This window comes from Cupressus sempervirens, chromosome 7, assembly GCF_028749045.1.
Source record: "Cupressus sempervirens isolate cs-2001-9-10 chromosome 7, ASM2874904v1, whole genome shotgun sequence".
Taxonomy (NCBI): Eukaryota; Viridiplantae; Streptophyta; class Pinopsida; order Cupressales; family Cupressaceae; genus Cupressus; species Cupressus sempervirens.
The window spans coordinates 481,285,721-481,307,573 of record NC_143124.1 but is presented as its reverse complement, the minus strand read 5'-3'; the positions used below and the strand labels follow the sequence as shown (position 1 = coordinate 481,307,573).

Here is a 21,853-nt window from a genome sequence, read left to right as displayed (position 1 = left end):
TTGGAATGTCACCCTATTAAAGGATTTACTACAACCTATTAGGACTACTTCGCCTAGGAGATTTAACTAAAATCACCTATCAGGATGTTTCAGCATAGATCTTATGAATGGCTCTGGTTGCCTGAGTAAAGATCAAATCTGTATAGTGTTCTTCTTGATCATCTCTCTCTAATCTGATATAACAATGTTGTATCCTTCTATTCTTTTTTCTCCTCTAACTAATTTTGCAATTCACTATGTCTACTAAGCCACCTTGAATGCTCTGTTTGATCATTCACCCCTTGTTACCTTCTTGTAACTTGATCTATCTTTCTATCGTGCACTTTTTAAGCTTAGGGCTTCGTCTTCCTTATAAAGACTTTGGTGGCTTAGGTTTAGGTATGAATCTATGGATGAAATTCATCCATTTTGTTTCTTAACTCTTCCTATTTTCTGATTGGCTACATGCAAATACATAGGGATTCTATAAATAGATTTGTCCTTATCTCCAAAAGATCGTAATATATCCTTAACTTGACATAAAATGGTTTACATAATTGTTTGTGCCATTACAAACAACTATGTCCAATCTATGTTACTCAACACTTGATGTTACAGATGCTCGACACATACTATAATTTTGTTTCTAGCTCGGCACCTGAACTGCTTGACATCAACTGTCTTGCTCAACACTTGAATCACTTGGCATGGTCTATCTGCTCGGCACTTGAGTGACTTGGCACATGAGTGACTCGAAACTCATTGCAACTCGGCATGGTCTTGTATTTACATATTATACTCGGCATGCATTACTAGTTCGGCATGAACTAAGTAAATGATTTAAGTGTTAAGTAGGAGATAATTTCCACAGTAAGTCAAATTGTGATATTGCTCTCAGGATTTAACTATGTGATTTTGAGTCAAACTCATTGACCCATGTTTCATGAGTAGTGATTCAACATGAATCCATTTTTTGTGAGAATAAATGGAACACTTAGCACTCATTGGATCTAGGTGATGCTCACAGGGGTGAAGCATCGGGACTTCCCGGGAGATCACCCATCCTAGTACTACTCCAACCTGAGCACGCTTAACTATGGAGTTTGTTCTATGGTTAAACCCAAAGCTTGCAACCCCATTTGCAAAACCTTCACCAAGTGTTGTGCCTTATGAACCATTCATTAGAAAGCCCCTTAAGCTCATCAATTGATAAGTAGGAGATAATTTCCATAGTAAGTCAAATTGTGATAGTGCTATCAGGATTTAACTGTGAGATTTTGAGTCAAACTCATTGACCCATGTTTCATGAGTAGTGATTCAACATGAATCCATCTCTCATGAGAATAAATAGAACACTTAGCACTCATTGGATCTAGGTGATGCTCACAGGGGTGAAGCATCGGGACTTCCTGAGAGGTCACCCATCCTAGTACTACTCCAGCCTAAGCGTGCTTAACTACGGAGTTTCCTCCATGGTTAAACCCAAAGCTTGCAACCCCATTTGCAAAACCTTCACCAAGTGTTGTGCCTTATGAACCATTCATTAGAAAGCCCCTTAAGCTCATCAATTGATAAGTAGAAGATAATTTCCATAGTAAGTCAAATTGTGATATTGCTATTAGGATTTAACTGTGTGATTTTGAGTCAAATTCATTGACCTATGTTTCATGAGTAGTGATTCAACATGAATCCATCTCTCATGAGAATAAATGGAACACTTAGCACTCATTGGAGTAGTACTGGGATGAGTGACCTCTTGGGAAGTCCCGGTGCTTCACCCCTGTGAGCATCACCTAGATCCAATGAGTGCTAAAAGTTTTTGCAATTAATTTCAGTTGATTTCAAAGTTCAGTGTAATTCCAAAGAAGTTTGTGCAATTGATTGAAGTATATTTCAATGTTTAAAGTTGAATGTAACTCCAAAGAAGTTTTGATGATCAAATCAGTACAACAATGTTTATTTTAATACTATGTACTGATTATGTATTGAGCCCAACTCCAAAGAGGTTTTGATGATTAAATTACTAGAATTCTATATTTTTCTTAATATGTAATAAACCTTTTTATATTATGTGGTGGTTACATATTGAATTATATTGGCATTTTAATTTTAGAATGCTTTTATATTTTTTAATTCATTTTTCCATCTCTACTCCAAAATTAGTTACACTCTAAATGGGGTTGCAAGCTTTGGGTTTAACCATGGAGGAAACTTTGTAGTTAAGCGTGCTCAGGCTGGAGTAGTACTGGGATGGGTGACCTCTCGAAAAGTCATGGTGCTTCACCCCTGTGAGCATCAAGTGTTAAGCATTCCATTTATTCTCATGAGAGATGGATTCATGTTGAATCACTACTCATGAAACATGGGTCAATGAGTTTGACTCAAGATCACATAGTTAAATCCTTATAGCAATATCACAATTTGAATTACTATGGAAATTATCTCCTACTTATCAATTGATGAGCTTAAGGGGCTTTCTAATTAATGGTTCATAAGGCACAACACTTGTTGAAGGTTTTGCAAATGGGGCTGCAAGCTTTGGGTTTAACCATGGAGGAAACTCTGTAGTTAAGCGCGCTCATGCTAGAGTAGTACTAGGATGGGTGACCTCTTGGGAAGTCTCGGTGCGTCACCCCTGTGATCATCACCTAGAACCAATGAGTGCTAAGTGTTCCATTTATTCTCATGAGAGATGGATTCATGTTGAATCACTACTCATGAAACATGGGTTAATGAGTTTGACTCAAAATCACACAGTTAAATCCTAGTAGCAATATCATGATTTAAGTGTGTTGACACTCAATTGTCAAAACCAATCTGAGATCAACAACTCCACATATTAAAGTCGCCAAAAAAGATCTAATGTGCATTGGAGAGGGACAAGGCCAACCAATCCTACACATCAGCTCTATCGTTGCAATCAATTGCAACATAGAAATTCTTTTCAATGAAATTCTTTTCAGAATGGAGATATTGGGGGCTAGGGCAATTAAAAAATTTGCAAAGCAAGTTCATTGTAAAGTCCTCAACTTGCAAGACAAGTCGTAAAGGTTGAGAATTTGAGGAATTACAGGCCAAAATTCAAGATGGAGTTCTGTCATTTTTGCCTAGTTTGGGGAAGAGTGGGCCACAACTTGTTTGAGGACCCCTTTAAGCAACCATGGGAAAGCACGAAAGGGTGATTTTTTGAGATTCTAGAAACCCTTCTTAAATATACTCTCTTGCATAATATGATTTTTAAAGAACACAATAAAACACACAAATGAGACACAAGGTAAAATCTAATGCACAAAGACCATGGAAGCATGGCACCAATAGGCTACAACATTCAAGGTAGATGAGGTAGTCTTTCACCCCATAGAGCTTACATAATTGTTAATTTAAATATAATTTAGAATATTCTCCATAATAAATAAATAAATAAAGTATGGAAAAAAGGCTACAAATGTATACTAATATAATAAAAAATATCGCACGATTCTACATATTGTCCTTAACAATATATTTTTAAAATAATATAATCAAAACAATGTTAAATTTCCGATTTAAAATTAGTCAACTTGGGACTGCAGTTGTGCCGTTACAAAAAGAGCCAACCATTATTTAGTGAGAGGCACCTGTATGTTATTATCAACGGCAACATTTTAATCTTGGCCGTTGTTTGGACCGTTGAACGCAACTACCGGCCTGATCAACGACTGAATTGAATCCTCACAGGGCCCATTCCGAATCTGGGACAAAATGAGGTAATGCAACATCGGAATATACCTCTGATACGCAAAGCATCAATTTCCCCCTATATACCCTGTATAACAGAATCCACAAATCTAACTAGGTTTTTTTTACCGTTAGCATTCCCCAAGCTGGTTTCAATGGCCGCCACTTTATTTGGGGTTTCAGAGTACGGAAGCCTCTCCAACAAAAGGATCGTCTGCGGCGGGGGAAATCCTTTTGCGCAAAAGGCTGCTGGAAATGGATCTTGCAAAGCTTTGGTATGCATTTGCTCAAATTCAAAGGATCAGAAGTTAAATGGTGGGGCAAAGAAAATAGTGAAGATAAAGTTCGATTTTATTAACAAAGAGCTGAAATCAAGATTAAGGATTCCTCTCTTTGGCTTGTTTCCTAAGGAAAAATTGGCGGACGAGGGCAAAACCAGCGAATCTGTTGTTGAATCTCCTGTTCTGCAGAGCACAAGCAAAGGCATAGAAAATGAGGAGGAGATTTCGGCGAGGAGTCAATCCAAGTATGTGGCGGTGAGTTTCACTCAAGAGAAGGCCAAATTATTGAGGAAAACCCTCAGATCTACTTCAAATTTTCATGATCTGATGTATCATTCTGCCATTGCTTCTCGTTTGGCTTCTGCTGAGTCATCTTCAAAGGATTGAAGCCCCTCTTAACCTTTTGATATGGCTAAGTGCAGAAGAGGGTTTCAGGGGGCCTTTTTTCGTATATAATGCTGTTGCTCTGTAATTGATTTTCCTGTACATTCTCTAGTTTGCCTGGCTTTACATCTGTGGTAGGAAAGAAAGAAAACTTTGACATGGGGCTCTTTGATTAATCCCCTGGTTCAATTTATGACTATTTTGGAATTTTTTATTTTCTGTGCTGGAAATTCGCTAGTGTACGGGGCACTATGTTTATGTCGTTTCATGCAGATAATCTTGTCGTCTTTACTTGCCATTCAGAATCTCTGATAAATAAATTCATGAAAGATGTGGGGATTTCTTCATCATTTCGATTATGAAAACCGTTAGCTCTGATGTTAAAGGTCAATCAATGGATTTTAAATTTCCTGTATGGATGTGAATATTTGTATATACTACTGAGGGAATTTTTCTAATGGCCTAGTTTAATAAAAGGATTGTGTGTTTTAGGTGATGTGGAATTCATATATTGTTGATCTTTGTTTTGGTGAATAGATTGCTGCATTTGTGCGTTTAAATGATGGAGCACAGCAATATATATAGCGTTTATTAAATCAGAAGTCATGCTATAGGGGAATCATGAGTTTTTGGAGTGAATATTGATATTATAGTACATAATCTTCATCAATTGTGGTTAATTACAGTTCTTTGACTTAAAGATATTATTGTTTGCTAACAATTAAAGTAGGTCAATGCAATTATATATAAACAAGGGCTCTTGAAAGAGCTGGAGTCCCTGCCTTTCAAGGGAGTGGGCACGGAGAATATGTACATACCAATACAGATATTTTGCCCCTGCTGTCACACAAAAAATGTTTTCTAATATCCGCTCATTTTATTTTTCCATTTTTGCCTACGCAATAAATTGATTAAACCCTAGGAAATTACTGGCCTACCAATCAAAAATTAGCAATTAAAATCTGAAAATTATTTTGCAAATCAAACCTTCAGAATTCGTAATATGTCTCATGATTAGAGATAAAAATATATATAGAAAGGGGGCAACCAAAAACATTAGTTCCCTGCCTTATAAAGGCAGGGACCAATAAATAAAAATTGAGAATTAGTTTGCTTGTATCTCTAAAGTTGAGGTTCAAGACATAAATTTAGAAGATAAGAAAGATTTAAAGCAATGTATTGATGATTCTTTATAATATTAATTTTGTATTGTGTCATCTTTCTAAGTATAGAGTTATACACTTTTTTATTCTCAAAATCAATAAGGTCATATAGAGAGTTGTGATCTTCTTCAAAAAGAGCTTAAAACTTAATTAGTATGAGACATTTTCTATAGCAAGTCAAATTGTTATATTGTTATCAAGATTCAATTGAACTTTTTTGAATTAAGTTCAAATGCAACACTTAGCACTCATTGCATATCACCTAGATGTAAAGAGTTGTAAGTGTTCCATTCATTCTCATGAAAGATGGATTCTTGTGAACCACTTCTCAAGAAACATGTGTCAATGATTTTAACTGAAAAAATTCACATAGATGCAATGAGTGTTATGTGTTCCATTCATTCTCATGAAAGATGGGTTTTGTGAACCACTACTCATGAAACATGTCTCTTTAAAAAACTACATATTCTTATTTTGCATTAGACAACTAAATACAAAATGTTCTTTTAATTGTAATTCATTGTTACAGTCTATAAATAACTTATAATATGAAGTATCATGACTTCATACTTTGCATCGAGCAGATCATACTTGAAATTCATCCAAAGAAAACGATGTGTCCATATTATATCTTAAATATAATGTGTCCATATCATTTCTTAATATAAGACATCTATATTATTTCCTTGTAGTTTTCTCTCAATTTTGTGTAGTCTTTGCAAATCTCATCCTTATACATCTATAAACATATCATGTCAAACATGTGGGAAACATTGATTAACGTGATAATTTAAGAGGAAGGTGATAGACATTATTTCGAGTTCTCTTTTTAAAAATGATACTTTAGAAATATCAAGAGATGTTTATTTTAAATGTGATACTTTTTATTAATATTGTCTTTTATTTAATGATTTGATTAATATTTGTTATGATTCAAATGTATTCTTGTATGGATCTCTTTCTTTCTCGAACCTTTCAGTCATATTCAATTTATATCTCATTATACTTAATGGTCTATTGGTAAAGTTGAATGGCTCACAAAGAGCCCACCAGGGATCAAGTCTTGCTGAGTGCAAGGCTCTGACATCATAAGGGATGAGGTTGGGATTGTGCCCCAGGTGATTTTGATGGCGTGGATGCCCCTCAGTCCTTGGCTCTAAGCCAAAGAGGTTTTAGGCATGAGTATGCCTATATCGAGTCCCTAAAAAGTCTGTGGTGGCCTTCACTAGTTGGTGGCTCACAGGCTTCATGCCTCACTAGGTTACTTCACAGGTCTAAACCCTCCATAAAAAAAAAAAGGAATCAAAATGAAAATTTATATAATGATATTATAGCTCAATTAACCTCTAATGTTTTTAAAATATTAAGCAGCAAAAAAAAGGGGGCTAACCCTTACAAAACAAGCTAGCAAACTACCAGCAAATTACCAACCACACAAAAAATCACCCCCTAACTTAGCTTAACACACCAAAAACAACATATGAAAGAGAATAAGAACTACGAAGCATCCTACTAAGATAACCTGTAACTGCATTGCTTAAAAGTAAAGAGTTTTTAAACAAAGATAACATTTCCTTAAAACTAACCAAGTCCAAGGTCCACCAAAAAAACCAAAAACATATAACCATAAAGGAGCAAGGCTCTAATTAGGCTTTCCATCAACTTTCCCTTTGAGAAGGATATTTGCCTAGTCTTTCACTAGGAACCTGAACAACAACTTGGAGTCATCCTGATTCAGATCCTCATCCTAGTTGTATTTTAGCAAATGCAGGGTAGCAGCCACTACATGGGTCACCTTGATGGTGAACTTTGACAAAAGACCAAACCTTTCCTCCAAGACTTGCATTTTCTCCTTCAACTCCTTTACCCCCAAATTTAGAGACTCCATAGTTCCCTTCAGATTGCCACCCAACTTGCCCTTCTCTGTGTCCCCGCAGTTTACATACAAAATTGGTGAGTTAGAAATAATTTTTCCTTTAGGAATCACCTAAGCCAGGGAGGACATCATCACAAGAGAAGGGGACTTATCCATCGTCTCCAGGAACTGATCTTGAGTGAGGTCCACCATATTCATTGTAAGTGATGCAGAGATGTGAGTCACCTCCTTACTCTCCTTTTCCTCCCCTCCCAAACCCGACATAGAGGAATCCAAAATATCCACCTCCCTATCCATATCATCCTCCTTTTCCACTCTTTAATATGTCATCATCTATTTCATCATTTGCTTGGGGGGGAGGACATTTCATTAGAATTTGACTCATCCTCCTCTTGTGAGATAGTGGTTCTCAGTTTCCTTTTAGCATTCATTTTGCCAATCTCCCAGACCTTCTTCTACCCCCTCTAACCTCCTCTTTCGAATCCATTAGGTCCTTCTCCTTCCCTTTCTCCAATTTCACCCTTTTCCTAGGTGGGTTCTTCTTTCTCTCCTTAGGGGACCCATTAGGAGAGGGTTTGGAGGTAGGGACCCTAGGGCCAGTAATTCTCAGAGGGACATGATGAGGGTGGGGGTTATGAATAGAAGGAATATCAACCTCAACAATTCTAGGTGGAGACAGGGCCAAACGCAAATAGTATAGGTAGAACATCAAACCTTGGTGAAGGATAGTGTAATTAGAACCCTTTTTTCATTTTTGCCTTCACATCTGAAACAGTGTCAACTAACTCATGCAACAAAAAGAAAGGAATGGAAAGGCTATCCCGATGTCTAAAATGGTTTTGGAGGGGAAAATGGTAATAATAGCACACTACATACCTCCCTTCGAGAGTGAGATACTTCATCAACACCAGACACACCTCGTTCTAGGGCTTTGGAAGCTTTTCCTTTAGAAACCCTCCATGATGGCAAATGGGTTCTTCTTCCTCCTGAAAGAAGTGGTTCAAGCTAGCCTCGCCTGCAACCCTTGTCACTTTCTACCATTTTCTACCCTTCATCGCATGTCTTGCTGCCATAGCAATAACTTCCTTAGACATCTAGAACATGATACCATTAACCATCACCCTTCTATCCTCCTAGGAATTCACAAATTAAAATGAACAACTCTCATTATAACCATTTATCGCCTCCGTGAATGAGACTAGTCCCCCTCCTTTAACATATACCAAGTAAGTTGTTTTCAAGCACTAACTTCAATCATTCAGGGTTCAATTCGAAGCAAGTGTCCTCCCATTTCAATATTCTTCACAACACTTCTTGCACCCTTCACAATTCTAGGTCAAGGATGAATTTTGAAATCACGGTCACATTTATACAAAAAAAAAAGTTGCACAAAATAATACCCATTTAAATGCCTTTAATGTCATGAATACCCATGTCATTTCTTGATATCGTTATCATGTGCCAACTACCACTTCCCCTATTCCTCTATGTCTCATCATCAACAAGAAACCAATGCCATTTGAAATTTGAATTATTACTCGGCGTCTAGTACAAATTCATAATAAGGAAAATCATAAGAAATACACTCGAATCATACTTGGATTTTATTTCCCTCTTGAACCTTGCATCTTTATTATTGAGAGTGCCCTTTCCATAACTTCTTGCCATCTATCTACGTTGGCCCAAACCCAGTAGTTGACTCAGCACTAAGTTGTTACCATAATCAATATATCTATTCCAAGTAGACCCAATCATGGGTGGTTGTCTTTATTCATAAAAGGTATTACCAAATTTCGTAATGCCCCAATATCTCTCCAACAACGTAAGCCATGCATCCTTAGACCCGTCACTGCCATCGTGTTTGCCACCACATCCCCCTCCTAGTAAATATGTTACAGGTCACATCACTTTAGGATTGTCAATTAACGCCACCCTTCTTCAATCATCCTTTTGATTGCCCAACCTGCTTTCATATTAACATTCACTGTGTCTATGATAACCTTCGAGTCTCCTTCAATAATTACAAGCATAAGCCAATAATATTCTACCACTACTATCTCTTACCATACCCCTTCCTATCGAGCCATCCCCTCTCGCAACTCCATCAAAATTTAGTTTAACCCAGCTATCCATTGGAGGGAACCATCTTGTCCTTGCTCTTGCTAGCTGCTTTGAATTATCTACATCCATGAATCCTTCCTCAAGATTCTAGTTCCTGGCTATCCTCTGTTCACCTAGAATGGGGAGTGACGACAGTTTATGTCACTTGCAATTCTGCATGTTATCCACTATCAACTTGACAATCAATCATGTTAGAATCTCCTCACTTTTTTCTTCATTTCTAAAGACCCTATTATTTCTCTCCTTCCAAATACCCTAGTAGACATGCGGTGATCACGTTCCATATTTCGATGAGTAAAGGGTGGTGGAATGGGATCTGCCAATTCACAGCAAATTGTTCTATCCCCATATAGAAACCCCACTTCACCTCCAACTTCTGGAGATTCCTTCCCCCAATATTTTTTGAAAAGCTACATTCTAGGAAAAGGTGGGGGATACTAGAAGATGTTGACTTTCATAATCAATTGACCAAGCCAGATCCTCTGCCAACAATTAGGCGCCATATCCTTCTCAAATATCATCCTATAAGTTGAACCAACTAAAAATTCCCCTAACAAAGTTTCCTTCCATATGAAAGTATCCTCTTGAGCCACCCATGGAATTATGTGTCCTTTAAGAAACTCTTCCAGATCCTCCACAACGTTCCCCCCATCCAAATATCTCAGAGGCAATTGTATCTTCCTCCACCTCTTGCCAACCCCAATATAATCCATCACCTTATTTTCCATCATCAGTTGGAGATAATCCCTGAGGACACCAAATTTTGAATAGGCCAGGGGCTTATCATCCAACCAAGTATCCTCCCAGAATCTAACTTGGCTACCCTCTCCCACCAGCCATCTCACACCTTCCCTAAGAAGACTTCTTATTTTTATGATATTAACCCACATCCTGGACCTCGTAGGAAGATCATGCTCCCAAATACAATAGACATATTTCATATTCCCTAGGTACTTTGCTTTGAGGGTCTTACACTAGCTAGCCTCATCCTTTGCCAGTTTTCATTTGACTTTAGTAAGAAGAGCACTATTCAAGTCAGCAATCTTTCTGATACCTAATCCTTAACCTTAACCTCTAATGTTATTGTCAGTCCTTGTCAAGACAAGAATACTAATCCATTAAATCAATTCCATTTTTTGATTAATTCAATCTATTATTGTATAAGATTAAAAAATTGAAAAAATTCCTTGTATTTATATATAATTTTTGTTTTAAAATGATTATGAAAATGTTTTGTTATTATTATTAATTTATGTTAAAAAATCTCTTATTTATGTGCTTTGTTTGTAGTGATTTACCCTTTCTACCTTTACTTATATATTTGAGTACCACTTGATGTTTAGTTTTTTTTTTTTTTTTTAATTATTTTTTTGTGAATATTGGATTCTATTGTATATAAAGCAATTTAAACATAAGTGTATCAAAGTTCATAGGACATAATGTCCATAAAAAACTAAGACTTATAGCAACATGATTCATTGATAGTGTAATAGAGATATACATTACATCAAAAGGTGTCAACTTTCTATATCATATCTCAGCAATATACAAAAAGGCTTAAGATATTATTCTAATTAGTTAATTAAAACTTGAAAAACTGCCCCTTATTGGTGGTAGAGGGTAATCTAACTATTGGTGCATTTAACATGCCTACACAAAGGTCTTCTTCTAGCTAAACATTAGTAACTATCATTCGTCAGCTTGGATCCATAGGATTCACTAAAGTAAATATGGAAAATGGTAGCAATGGGTGTGAATTTCCATCTCGATGAGTGTCAAAGCTCTGACTAGTCCAATATATATCTGCTACTTATTCAGTATGCACTTCCTTGTTGCTTTCTTTGGATGCTCTCCACTTATTATTTCTCTTTATTTTTTGAATGAACTCATTCAAGGTGATATTGAACTCGTATTTCTATTTCAAGGTAGAGTATCCATACGTAATCTCTTTCCTTGAAATCTCTAGTTTACCTTTTGTGAACAACCTTAGGAATTTTTCCTCTTTCAGCTTCAATATAGTGGTTACTTGTGATTTAATATTAGAAAAGATGAGTCTCTTAAGAGACTCAGTAAGATGCATATCCTTACCACTAACAACACCACCTTTCCTATATTTCCAAATACTCCATAACAATAAGGAGTAAATAATGCACCAAAAGATATTGCAAGCCTTAATACAATTGTGAGTAAATGACATCCACAACATGAAAGGTACTACTAACAATAAGACTAAATGACCTATATACTTCTTTGGAAAAAATACAATCAAAGAACACATGCTGGATAGATTCACAGCTTTTACATAGTATAAATGTCAGGTTCACATTAGGTATCCTAAAAGGGGGCTTGTGAAGCAAGAACTACCATAGAAAGTATTGGATTTTAGGTTCAATTGGCCTATGTTATAAACTAAAAAATTAGTTACTCCAAGTCTAGTGTTCTTGGTTGAGGCTCCATTTGGCTGTATTAAGGTGCAAGAAAATATCAGAGTTGTGAGTAAGAAAATAATAGAGGGTTTTAGCTTTCATATTATAAAGCGGGGTAGAATCACTCCACGATAGGTAAGAGGAGCAAGAGAAAGGGTTACAGTAGGGTCTAGGGAAATTAGGGTAGAGAAAGCTTCCTTCAATAAAGAGTAAGTTCTCCATTGGGTATAAGGGGTATCAAAATTAGAAGACAAGTATTCCTAGGTGGTAAGGGAACCATTAGTGAAAATATCTTAAATAATGTCACCGATACCTTTACCAACCCACTTTTTGTAGAGCATCCTTGTAAGAGAGCCAATGATTTCAAATAACACGAGAGATTTCACCATATAGATCTGGCACATCATATCTTATTATTTTCTTCAATCAACCTATTTCCAATAATATGATTAACTACTTCCTGAGCTTTCTAGAGGGATTTAAACACTACAGAGCCTTCCACACTAACCCCACTAGGCATAATCAGCGATTCATTTAAGGAAAGACCCTTCCAATCCCTTTCTTTGGAAGGAAACCCCTACAATATATTGTTCCTGATCAAGATCTTCTAGGGTTCAACACTTGTGGAGGCTTTTGTCACCCACTAAACTACAAGAGGAATGCCTTGCAGTTTCAGATCCTATAACCCTAATCCTCCAAGCTCTTTCTCCCTCATGTACCATTACCAACTTACAACATATTCTTTCACATTATCTCTACCATGTGACCAAATATAAATTCTTATAAACTGCTATATGTAGTTTATCTATCCATAGTTGATCAGCCAAGAAAAAGAGTAGTAGATAGAATAAGATGAGAGGACTTTTTTATAGACTTGAACCCTACCTGCCATGGATAGGTATCTATGGTTTCATTTATTGACTTTTTTGTCAATATTATTCCTTACCCACTCCCACATGCTTTTAAGATTAGGGGATACTGAAAATAGGATACCCAAATACCTTACCACCAGATTTGGTCCACCCCAAGGAATAAAAAATTTGTCACACTAAAAAGGAGGAGATTTGTCCCATCCAAGTCAAATAGGTTTAAATAAATAAATTGTACTACTTAAAGCACTACAAAATTGTTCTATTTTTCTAATTAGGTGTTTCATATTTCTCTATTTGAGACAAAATAGAATAGTAGTATCATCAAAAAACTAGATGTGTATGCACCCAAAAATGGTCGCCTAGACTATGGGTTACCTTGGTTTGGAATTGGTCTTTGTCTAGGGGGCATAACTATGTTAGCTTTGGTTTCTTAGATGTGTGAGTCTTTAGGACACCTCGCAAATGGTGTTTTTCAACACCCATTGACATCGAGTGTTTTTCAACACTTATTGGTTTGGTCTTACCCAGTATCATCATGTGATCTTACCTTCCTGCAAGCATTTGATCTTTGTCCTCAGAACTCAGTATCAGTTAACACATTTAAATTTTTAAACGCAACACTTAATGCTTGACTTATGTCATAATTTTTTTTTCTCTGTGTACTAACTGTTATTGATTTTTGTTGAATGTCTTTGTCTGATAAGTCTCTCCATGATGCATCGCTAGAAGACTTGGGGCATGAGACATGTTTTTATTTATTTTATTTTATTTTTTGCTTGTGGGTGTGGTCTTGAACTCTAGAGTGTCTTTTGTTGTCCCCTTGAAACACTTAGGAGATTTGAGACATCATCCTTGATTGTTTTTGCACAACCATTCTTATAGTCATCTTGGCATCTATGCCTTGATGCGAGCATAGTTTTTCTATATTAAATTGGGTAAGCTAACATCGAAGTCATCTTGACCTTTATGTCTTTGATGCTTATGTTAGAATCTTTCCACATTTCAATCCAATATAAATCGCATTCATATCTTCATAGTTACATTTGTAACTAGTAATGATTGTGTGATTTTTCGATGTCCGTTAATAATGGCCCAATGATGAAAATAAGTTCTTTTACATTCTCTAATGAATGATGAACACAAAATCCTATGTTGCGGTTGCTCTTTTGCAAGTACACCATTGCATTTCATGTAGCTTGCATTATTAGACTTCATGTTAGTTTGCATTTTTAGGCTGCATTATGAGTTTGAGAGGGTTCTCCTTTCATCTTTATTGTGGACATTTAATCAATTGTGGTCACATTTTGATCTTCATTTCCTTATTTTCTTTCGTGATCTCAATCGAAATTTCTATCTTAAACAGTTGATTGATTTTTGGAGCATTTTCTTTTCTTATTTCTATTTCTTTCCATATCTTTCAAACTTCTATCTTCCATTTTCTTTTTCCCCACTTCTTTTCTTCTAAATCACCTTTGGGGCATAATATTTCATGCTTGATGATCTACCTTGGTTCTATGATTCTTATATCTTTCATCTTACATCAAGAACCTTATCTTTTGTTCGATTTGATCAAATTTATCAATTTGTTGTTTCTCCTCTATCTCATTTCAATTTCGATCACGAGGGGGTAGTAATTATCAATTTCAATCCTTGATTCAGTTTTATCAATTTTATCCTCGACTTTTTCAAGTTAAAATTTATTTGTATTCTTTGTCCTGATGTGTTCCCGAGTCGACCACACATCTGGGTTGTTTTGTGATCTCCAATTGACCTCACACTTCAATTTATTTCTTTGACTACATGTGTTCCCGAATCGATCACACATTAGTCAAAGAGGGGCAAATGTATGCACCCAAAAATGGTTGCCTAGACTATGGGCCCCCATTATTCAATTTATCAATTTATCAAATTTTCTGAATCAATGATTTGTAATATTTTATTAAATCATTTCAAATCAATTTCCTTGATCAAATTTGATTTATTTCATTTCTAAGATTGATCATTTTATTCCAAGTCTTATTTAATTAAAAGAAAATCTTCTCTTTTAATTAACTAAAATAAAATCCCCATTTAATTAAAAGAAAACCTCTCTTTTAATTAAACAGTTCATCCACATTTAATTAATTAAGAGAAAAACCTCTCTTTTAATTTAATTAAATATCTTCTATTTAATTAAAAAGAACTTGCTCGCTTTTAATTAAATAAAAATCCCACTTAAATATGTCTTTTGATGAAAAAGGGAAATAAAATAAATTCTTTTTATTTAATTTCTCTACACTTAAAAATGTGATCTAAGTGGGATTTATCTTTCCACTTTCTCCTCAACCACTCCTCTTTTCTAATTGGTGGAATCTTGTCTCACATGGATCACCACTTTCTTCTCAACCACTCCTCTTTTCTCATTGGTGGAATTTTGTCTCACATGGATCAAGCTCTATTATCCCATATTGGTTGTGAGAAGCCTCTCACCTCCATAATTTTCTTTATAAAGGAGAGCCCTCTCCTCATGTTAGGGACCCATGATTATGCTATCATTATGCTGCAGGTTTGAAGACCAATTTTTGAAGGAGTTTGAATACAAAAGCTTTTTGTGGAGAACTTCTATTTTCTTGTATTTTTCTCTGTTGCACCCATCATGGGCTTTTAGCTTAGATCTTGCATTTATAGATTAGATTTTGATTTCATAGATTAGATCTTATTTTCATGCATATTTGAAGATCATGGAGACTAGCATTCTTGCTTTTCCTCTTTGAATCTCTCATCTCATGGTGTACTTGCATGGGCACAAAAATAGGTCAAACTGAGGGCTTCCATTGCAAACCCTTGCACTCTATGAGTAGAGAGCTATGGATCGATTTGTGAGGGCTCATTCTTGAGTTTTCTTACATGTAATGATTCATAGAAGTGTGACAACATTTTAGCACACAGATGTTGGTGACTTCTTTCTCATTAGGAAGAGTGAAAGTCTGGACCATGGGATTCAGGGTTGCATCTCTTAGGTGATAGAAAAGAGAATCACCAATAATGACAAAAAGGGTTGGTGCTAAAGGGCATCCTGAAGAAGTTGAGAGATACAATTTCATAGAACCCAAAGAACTCCTGCATGCAAAATAACCTATCACAAGGAAGAATGGAGCAAAAGGCAAGAAGATGGCTATAAAAATAGGAAAGATATATTTCACAAATAATGGAATTGGATTACAAAACACAAAGGATCAATCCTTATAAAAGGAGATCAAATCTTTAAAGGTAAATATTTAATAATTAATATAATTATTAAATGTGAACAATGCTTAAAGTAAAATCTTAAGAGGAAATGAAAGTTAATTGAATAAAACAATTAAGTAAAAACATTTTACTCTAACACCCCTCCTTTAGATGAGTGACAATGAAAGTACAAACAATGCATGAAAAGAAAAGGAAACTACAATGTAGAAAGAAAAATTGGGTCACAACAACAAGGCCTATTAAGGTATTAGATCACAAATAAATCTCTGTAAAGTAGAGAAATGGAGAAAACCACATGGAAAATAACCTACTCAAAAAATAGATCAAAAGAATATTGAAAAACTAGTGCAGGATTGTAGAAGCCTCTAAACTAGAGAATGTCCCAAAGAATAAAAACAAAAGAATCATCATGAAGAACATTACTGAAGCATGACAAAGCTACAAAATTCTTTCAAAAAGTAGCAGTTTAAGATATGAAGAACCTTCACTAAAATATAACCTAACCAAATAGAGAAGACTATAATCGACATGAGTGCCCTCAAATGACACTACTTGAATCAGAAGGCAAACAAAGGTAAACAACTAAAATCAATGATACAGATGGTATAAAACACCAAAGCCTAAAGTGTTTATGAATCATACATGGAAGGTTTCCTCTAGAATAGGAATAGAAAAAAAAGTGTCCATATGTTAAATGATCCATCTTATCAAAATGCATAGGTACCTAGCCACTACATCTGCTTAGTACATAGGAACAAATACTAAATACATAGCTCACTCTATCAAACCAAAGAACCATAAGAACCATTATGAGACCACCCCCCCCCCAATGCAAACAAGGGTGAGGTGATAGTCAACTGAAAAAGTGGTCCAACAAGTATTGCATGTCATGGAACAAAGATCATGATGTATAGAAAATACACAGATGTCATAAGGTGACTAATCTTAGACACATCATAAGGTTAATGTCATAGAAGGAGGTAGATGAGAAAAAAGGCAAACATCAACCCCTTGCCCCAGCCCATGACACTTAATTAAAGTAGTGCATATATAATAAGGCATAAGATATGATAAATCTCAAGAAGATTGTAATTTGTACGAGTTCCCTCATATGACACTACTCAAATCAAATGGAAAAACAAGGCAAATAACTGAAGTAAAAAATACAATGAAATATGGTACTTTATTTCAGTGCATTTTTAAAAAATCTTACAAAAGATGTCAAAAAGAATCAAAAGAGATATAGGATGGTACAAAAAAGTACAACCCAAGATGAGTTATCCCATGTAACAAAATGATCCCCAAGCCTGAAACAACCAAGATATCCACCAAAGTGCAAAAATACAAAAAACTAAATAGAATTTACCTAGAGAAGAATCTAGAAAAATAAATAGCATCACTAGAAAGAGTACAAAACAAGCTCTCAAAGATATAAAGTTTTCTCAAAATAGAGAACAAATGCTCAAGATGTGTCTCCCAAAGAGAAAAAAAGAACCCCTAACTTTGGCATACAAACACCATCAAAAAAGCATCAAAACTAAAAAATAACCTACACCATTGTGACAGGCTTGGAACCAAATTTTCAACGATATATCATTTGCAAAAAATGAGTTAGTATGCTCAAGATATGAGCATAAAATTGAAGGTAGGTCCAAACAAAACCATAAGGGCTAGTAGTGATATTGATGTAGCGACAACATCAACAAAAGACAAGACCAAAATTGATGGTCAAATGGTCATTATTGGAGAAAAATACCACTTGCTAAAAAAAATACTGGGAAAAAACCATATCGCTAGGAAAGGGATAGTGTGCCTTGAAAAAATCACTAAAAAAAAACCATACTAGGAAAAAAGGCTGGAGACAAATAAAACTCGTTTGTTGAAGAAGAAGAAATTGGTCTACGCCCAAAAAATAGTAATCAATACCAAAAAAACACCCTTGGAGGTTGAAAACTGCCATCATAAGACAAAAACCACCAATGTAAAATTGTGAAATTCCTAAAAGCTTGAAACTATGGAGGAAACACCAAAAAAGTTGAAATTACTAAGGAAATACCAAAAAACCAACCATAATGGGAAACCGTTGATAAAATGGTAAACCACCAAAGAAGGCATGAAATAGCTATGCTAGTTAGGAAACCACCTGCGGTGCTAAAAAATTGGAAATTTCCCATGATAGGCCTATTGGAAGTTGAAGTGGCACATGGATGGAATCAGAAGGACGCACCCACAAAAAGGTACACATGGGGAAAGAAAGTTGTGCCTTTTAAAAAAGGTGTACAGGGCTTCATAAATCATGGGGGCCATTGGTCTACATGCAAAGATGGAGGTTATTGCTGGGTGACATGTCACCGGGAGAAACTTGTTGCACTACATGCAGTGCTACAACTAATACATATAGCGCTAAGTATAGATGACTCCCATTTTTTAAAACATGTTTACTCCAAATAGAAAATTGTGCCCTCCCAAAAAGGTGTTGAGGGCTAGAAAGTAGGAAACAATAGTTGCATAAAAGATGAGTACAAGAGTCGAGGACTTGAGTCAATGTCCTAATAATGGTACATGGCTACAAGCATATGGTGGTATGATATGCATAGTTTGACAAGTACATCAAACCTGTGCAAGTATAGGTACAAAGGGTGGGGTTGTGACTTTTAAAAGAGAAAAAATCCCACTTTTTGCATGTGCCTATCCAAAATAAAAATAAAAAATTGATTACAATTACGTTGTCTCGATGTGCCAAAAAAAAATTTGCCTCAAATTTCAACTATGTCCAAATTGAGCATATTTTATATGAGAATGAGGATTTATAGGCATTATGAATCCAATCATTAGGTATGTTTTGTCCCAGAACATCTAAATGCAAAATAACATGTCACAAGGAAGAATGGACAAAAAAGAAAGATGGATCTAAAAGTAGGAAGATCTATTTCATAGATAATGGAATTGGATTAAGAAACACAAAGGATCAATCCCTATAAAAAGAGATCAAAACCTAGAAGGGAAACCCTAAAAGGTAAACATTTAATAATTGATATAATTAGTAAGTGTGAACAATGCATAAAAAGAAATCATAAGAAAGCATGAAAGGTTACTTTGTAAAACAATTAAATTAAAAACCTTTTAATCTAACACATCCTTGTCTAATTAATCTTGTAAGTTCAAATTGTTTACATCTTTGGCCAATTAATTCAGTTGCAACTAAGGAACCTTTCATTAGGTTGTAGATCATTTGAAAGAATGTTAGGGGAAACCCTAAAGATTCTAATGTCATCAATACAAACTTCCATTCAATTATATCATACGCCTTCTCATAGTCTATGAGTAGCATGCCAACCTTTTTTACTATAGACCTAGCCCACTCAAGTGATTCCCAACAAGTACTAATATTTTCCAATATATATATGCCCTTCACAAAACCTATTTGGGTTGGGTTAACTATTTTAGGGAGGATATCTTCAATCCTTTTAGAAAGAAACATATAGGAAACACTAAATAGGGTTATATGTCTCTAATTTCTAATTAGTGTTATATCACCTTCTTTAGGAATGAGTTTAATAAGGCCATAATTGGTATCATTGCTAAGGGATGTGAGGGAGAAGGCTTCCTCATTAACTTGCAGGAGTTCCTTCCCTATCCAGAAGATTTTCTTTATAGAATTCAACTTGCAGTCTATCAAGCCCTAGAGCCTTGTCATTTTACATACTCATAATTTCCTTTTTGATTTCATCTACTATTATAGGAATATCAATTCTTTTGGGATCATTTGTAGATAGTTTAGATGGTATGATCCTTCTAATATTATTCCTTGTAATCTCCATAGTTTGATTTGTCTCCTCCAAGTTGAATAGCTTCTTATAAAAATTAGCAAAAGGGATAAAGATATCCTCAATGTCTTTGATCACTGCACCTTCTTTGCAAATGCACTCTATATTCTCCTCAGCTCCTTTATACTCTTATAGCAAGAAAAAAAAGTTAGTACCTTTATCATCTAAATTGACCCAATTGGACCTTGCCCAAGTCTTGGTTCCCTACACCTTCTTCACAGATGCACTCCTTTATACTTTAATAGAAAGAAGGAAAAGTTAGTACCTTTATCACTTAAATTTACCCAATTGGCCCTTGCCCTAGTCTTGGTTCCTTACACCTTCAAGTTGCAGATGCACTCTATATTCTCCTTGGTTCCTTTATACTTTAATAGCAAGAAGAAAAAGTTATTATCTTTATCACCTAAATTGTAATATCCCCTCTCCTAAGATAATTATACATATAACTATACTAAATTATGATCTAAAACATTAAGAGATAGTATAATTGATTGATTAATTAAATAGTAGAATATAATTATAATAATAATCATATGAATTATTATTAAATATAAATATTATGAGAATGAAAACTTACATAAATGAATCAATATTATAGGAAACATTAATTTTATAACCAAATAAGATAACATATGGGAATAATATATATAATTTGATTAAGTAAAGATAAGGATGATTTTTCTAAAGTCGGGACCATTAGAGAGACTTAGAAATAATATATAACATAATCATACAAAGGGAAAAAGTGGGGCAAGATGGAAAAAGAATAAGAGATACCTATGAATAAAAGGAGGAGGAAGAATAGTCAAAGACCGGATCATACATGTGGATAAGAAGCAAACAAAGGGAGAAACAGGACAAAAACCCCACATCAAATGTACATCGTCAATGAGGAGCCATCGAATGAGGGTCATTGATTCGTTAGTAGCTAGAACAAAAGACATGATAGATAGAGTAGTAGGTAATAGTCATCAAATGAAAAGCATGAAAAGATAGCTTCCATGAGGAAAAGATGTATAGAAATTGAATAAGATGAATTGGACAAATAGAAAGAGTGAATAAACATCAAATAAAGTCTCACGTCAAAGAAAGAGATAATGGATGAGAAATCAAAATAGAATATGGGAAAGAGTTATATACAGAAGCTTGTATGTTTGTCCAACTATTAATAGAATCAACATATGTGAGCAAAGCAACATTTTAATGTAGATTTCAGTCATGTAAAGAGTTGCAATTGAAGTCCACAATGCAAAAAATCATCAATTGACCCTACTTCTCATATGGGAGATTGTAGAGAAGAAACTACATGAACAAAAATGTCATATACAAAGGAAGCTAACAATGAAGATGAGATACAGAGCAGACATGATGGCACACACCAAGTATACTCACCTACTAGAATCCCAAACATCACCTTGAGATCTAGCACACTCAAAATTCATTCAATCAATAATCTCATAAACAGACAGTCCATTACCAAGAATTATGCTAACAAATTAGGGATTGATTCATATATCCAATCATGCAATATTCCAAGACTCGCATTCATAATTGATTTGCAAATTCAAAAAGGAGTCTAGGTTAGGCAAAAACTTTGATGAAAATTATCTTCTTGCACAGAGATAGAAAATAAGGAAAGAAGAGATATACAAAAGAAAATAATTAATATCCCAAAAACAAGAAACAAACAGAGAGAATATCCATCAAAGGGAGAACATGAGGTGAATACATATTTGCCAGGCACACAAGCAATAGAGTACAGATAGAAGACTAATGATTAGGAAAGAAGGAAAAATACTAATAAGAAAGGGACACCAATTGTTATTGCTATAAGATCTAAGGCCACCAATACCAAGACAATCCATTACCCTAAATTAAGAAGAAAATTGTTTTGATATAATTAAGTTCCAGAATTAAGAAGAAACCATAACAATTTCAGAGAAGAAAGACTAAGGTAGAATAATATCATAGAGACCCAA

General features: G+C 35.0%; 1 protein-coding gene across 1 annotated transcript; it reads left to right on the top strand.

The window, feature by feature from the left end:
- Positions 1-3,671: 3,671 nt before the first annotated feature.
- Positions 3,672-4,575, top strand: LOC149547644 (uncharacterized). The gene has a single exon (XM_089791745.1). The coding sequence runs from the start codon at positions 3,729-3,731 to the stop codon at positions 4,362-4,364; it is 636 nt and encodes a 211-aa protein (XP_089647871.1). The 5' UTR covers positions 3,672-3,728; the 3' UTR covers positions 4,365-4,575.
- Positions 4,576-21,853: the final 17,278 nt, after the last annotated feature.

Excerpts from the sequence above, each read along its gene's own strand:
- LOC149547644 (XM_089791745.1), top strand. The coding sequence starts at position 3,729 with ATGCAACATCGGAATATACCTCTGATACGCAAAGCATCAATTTCCCCC.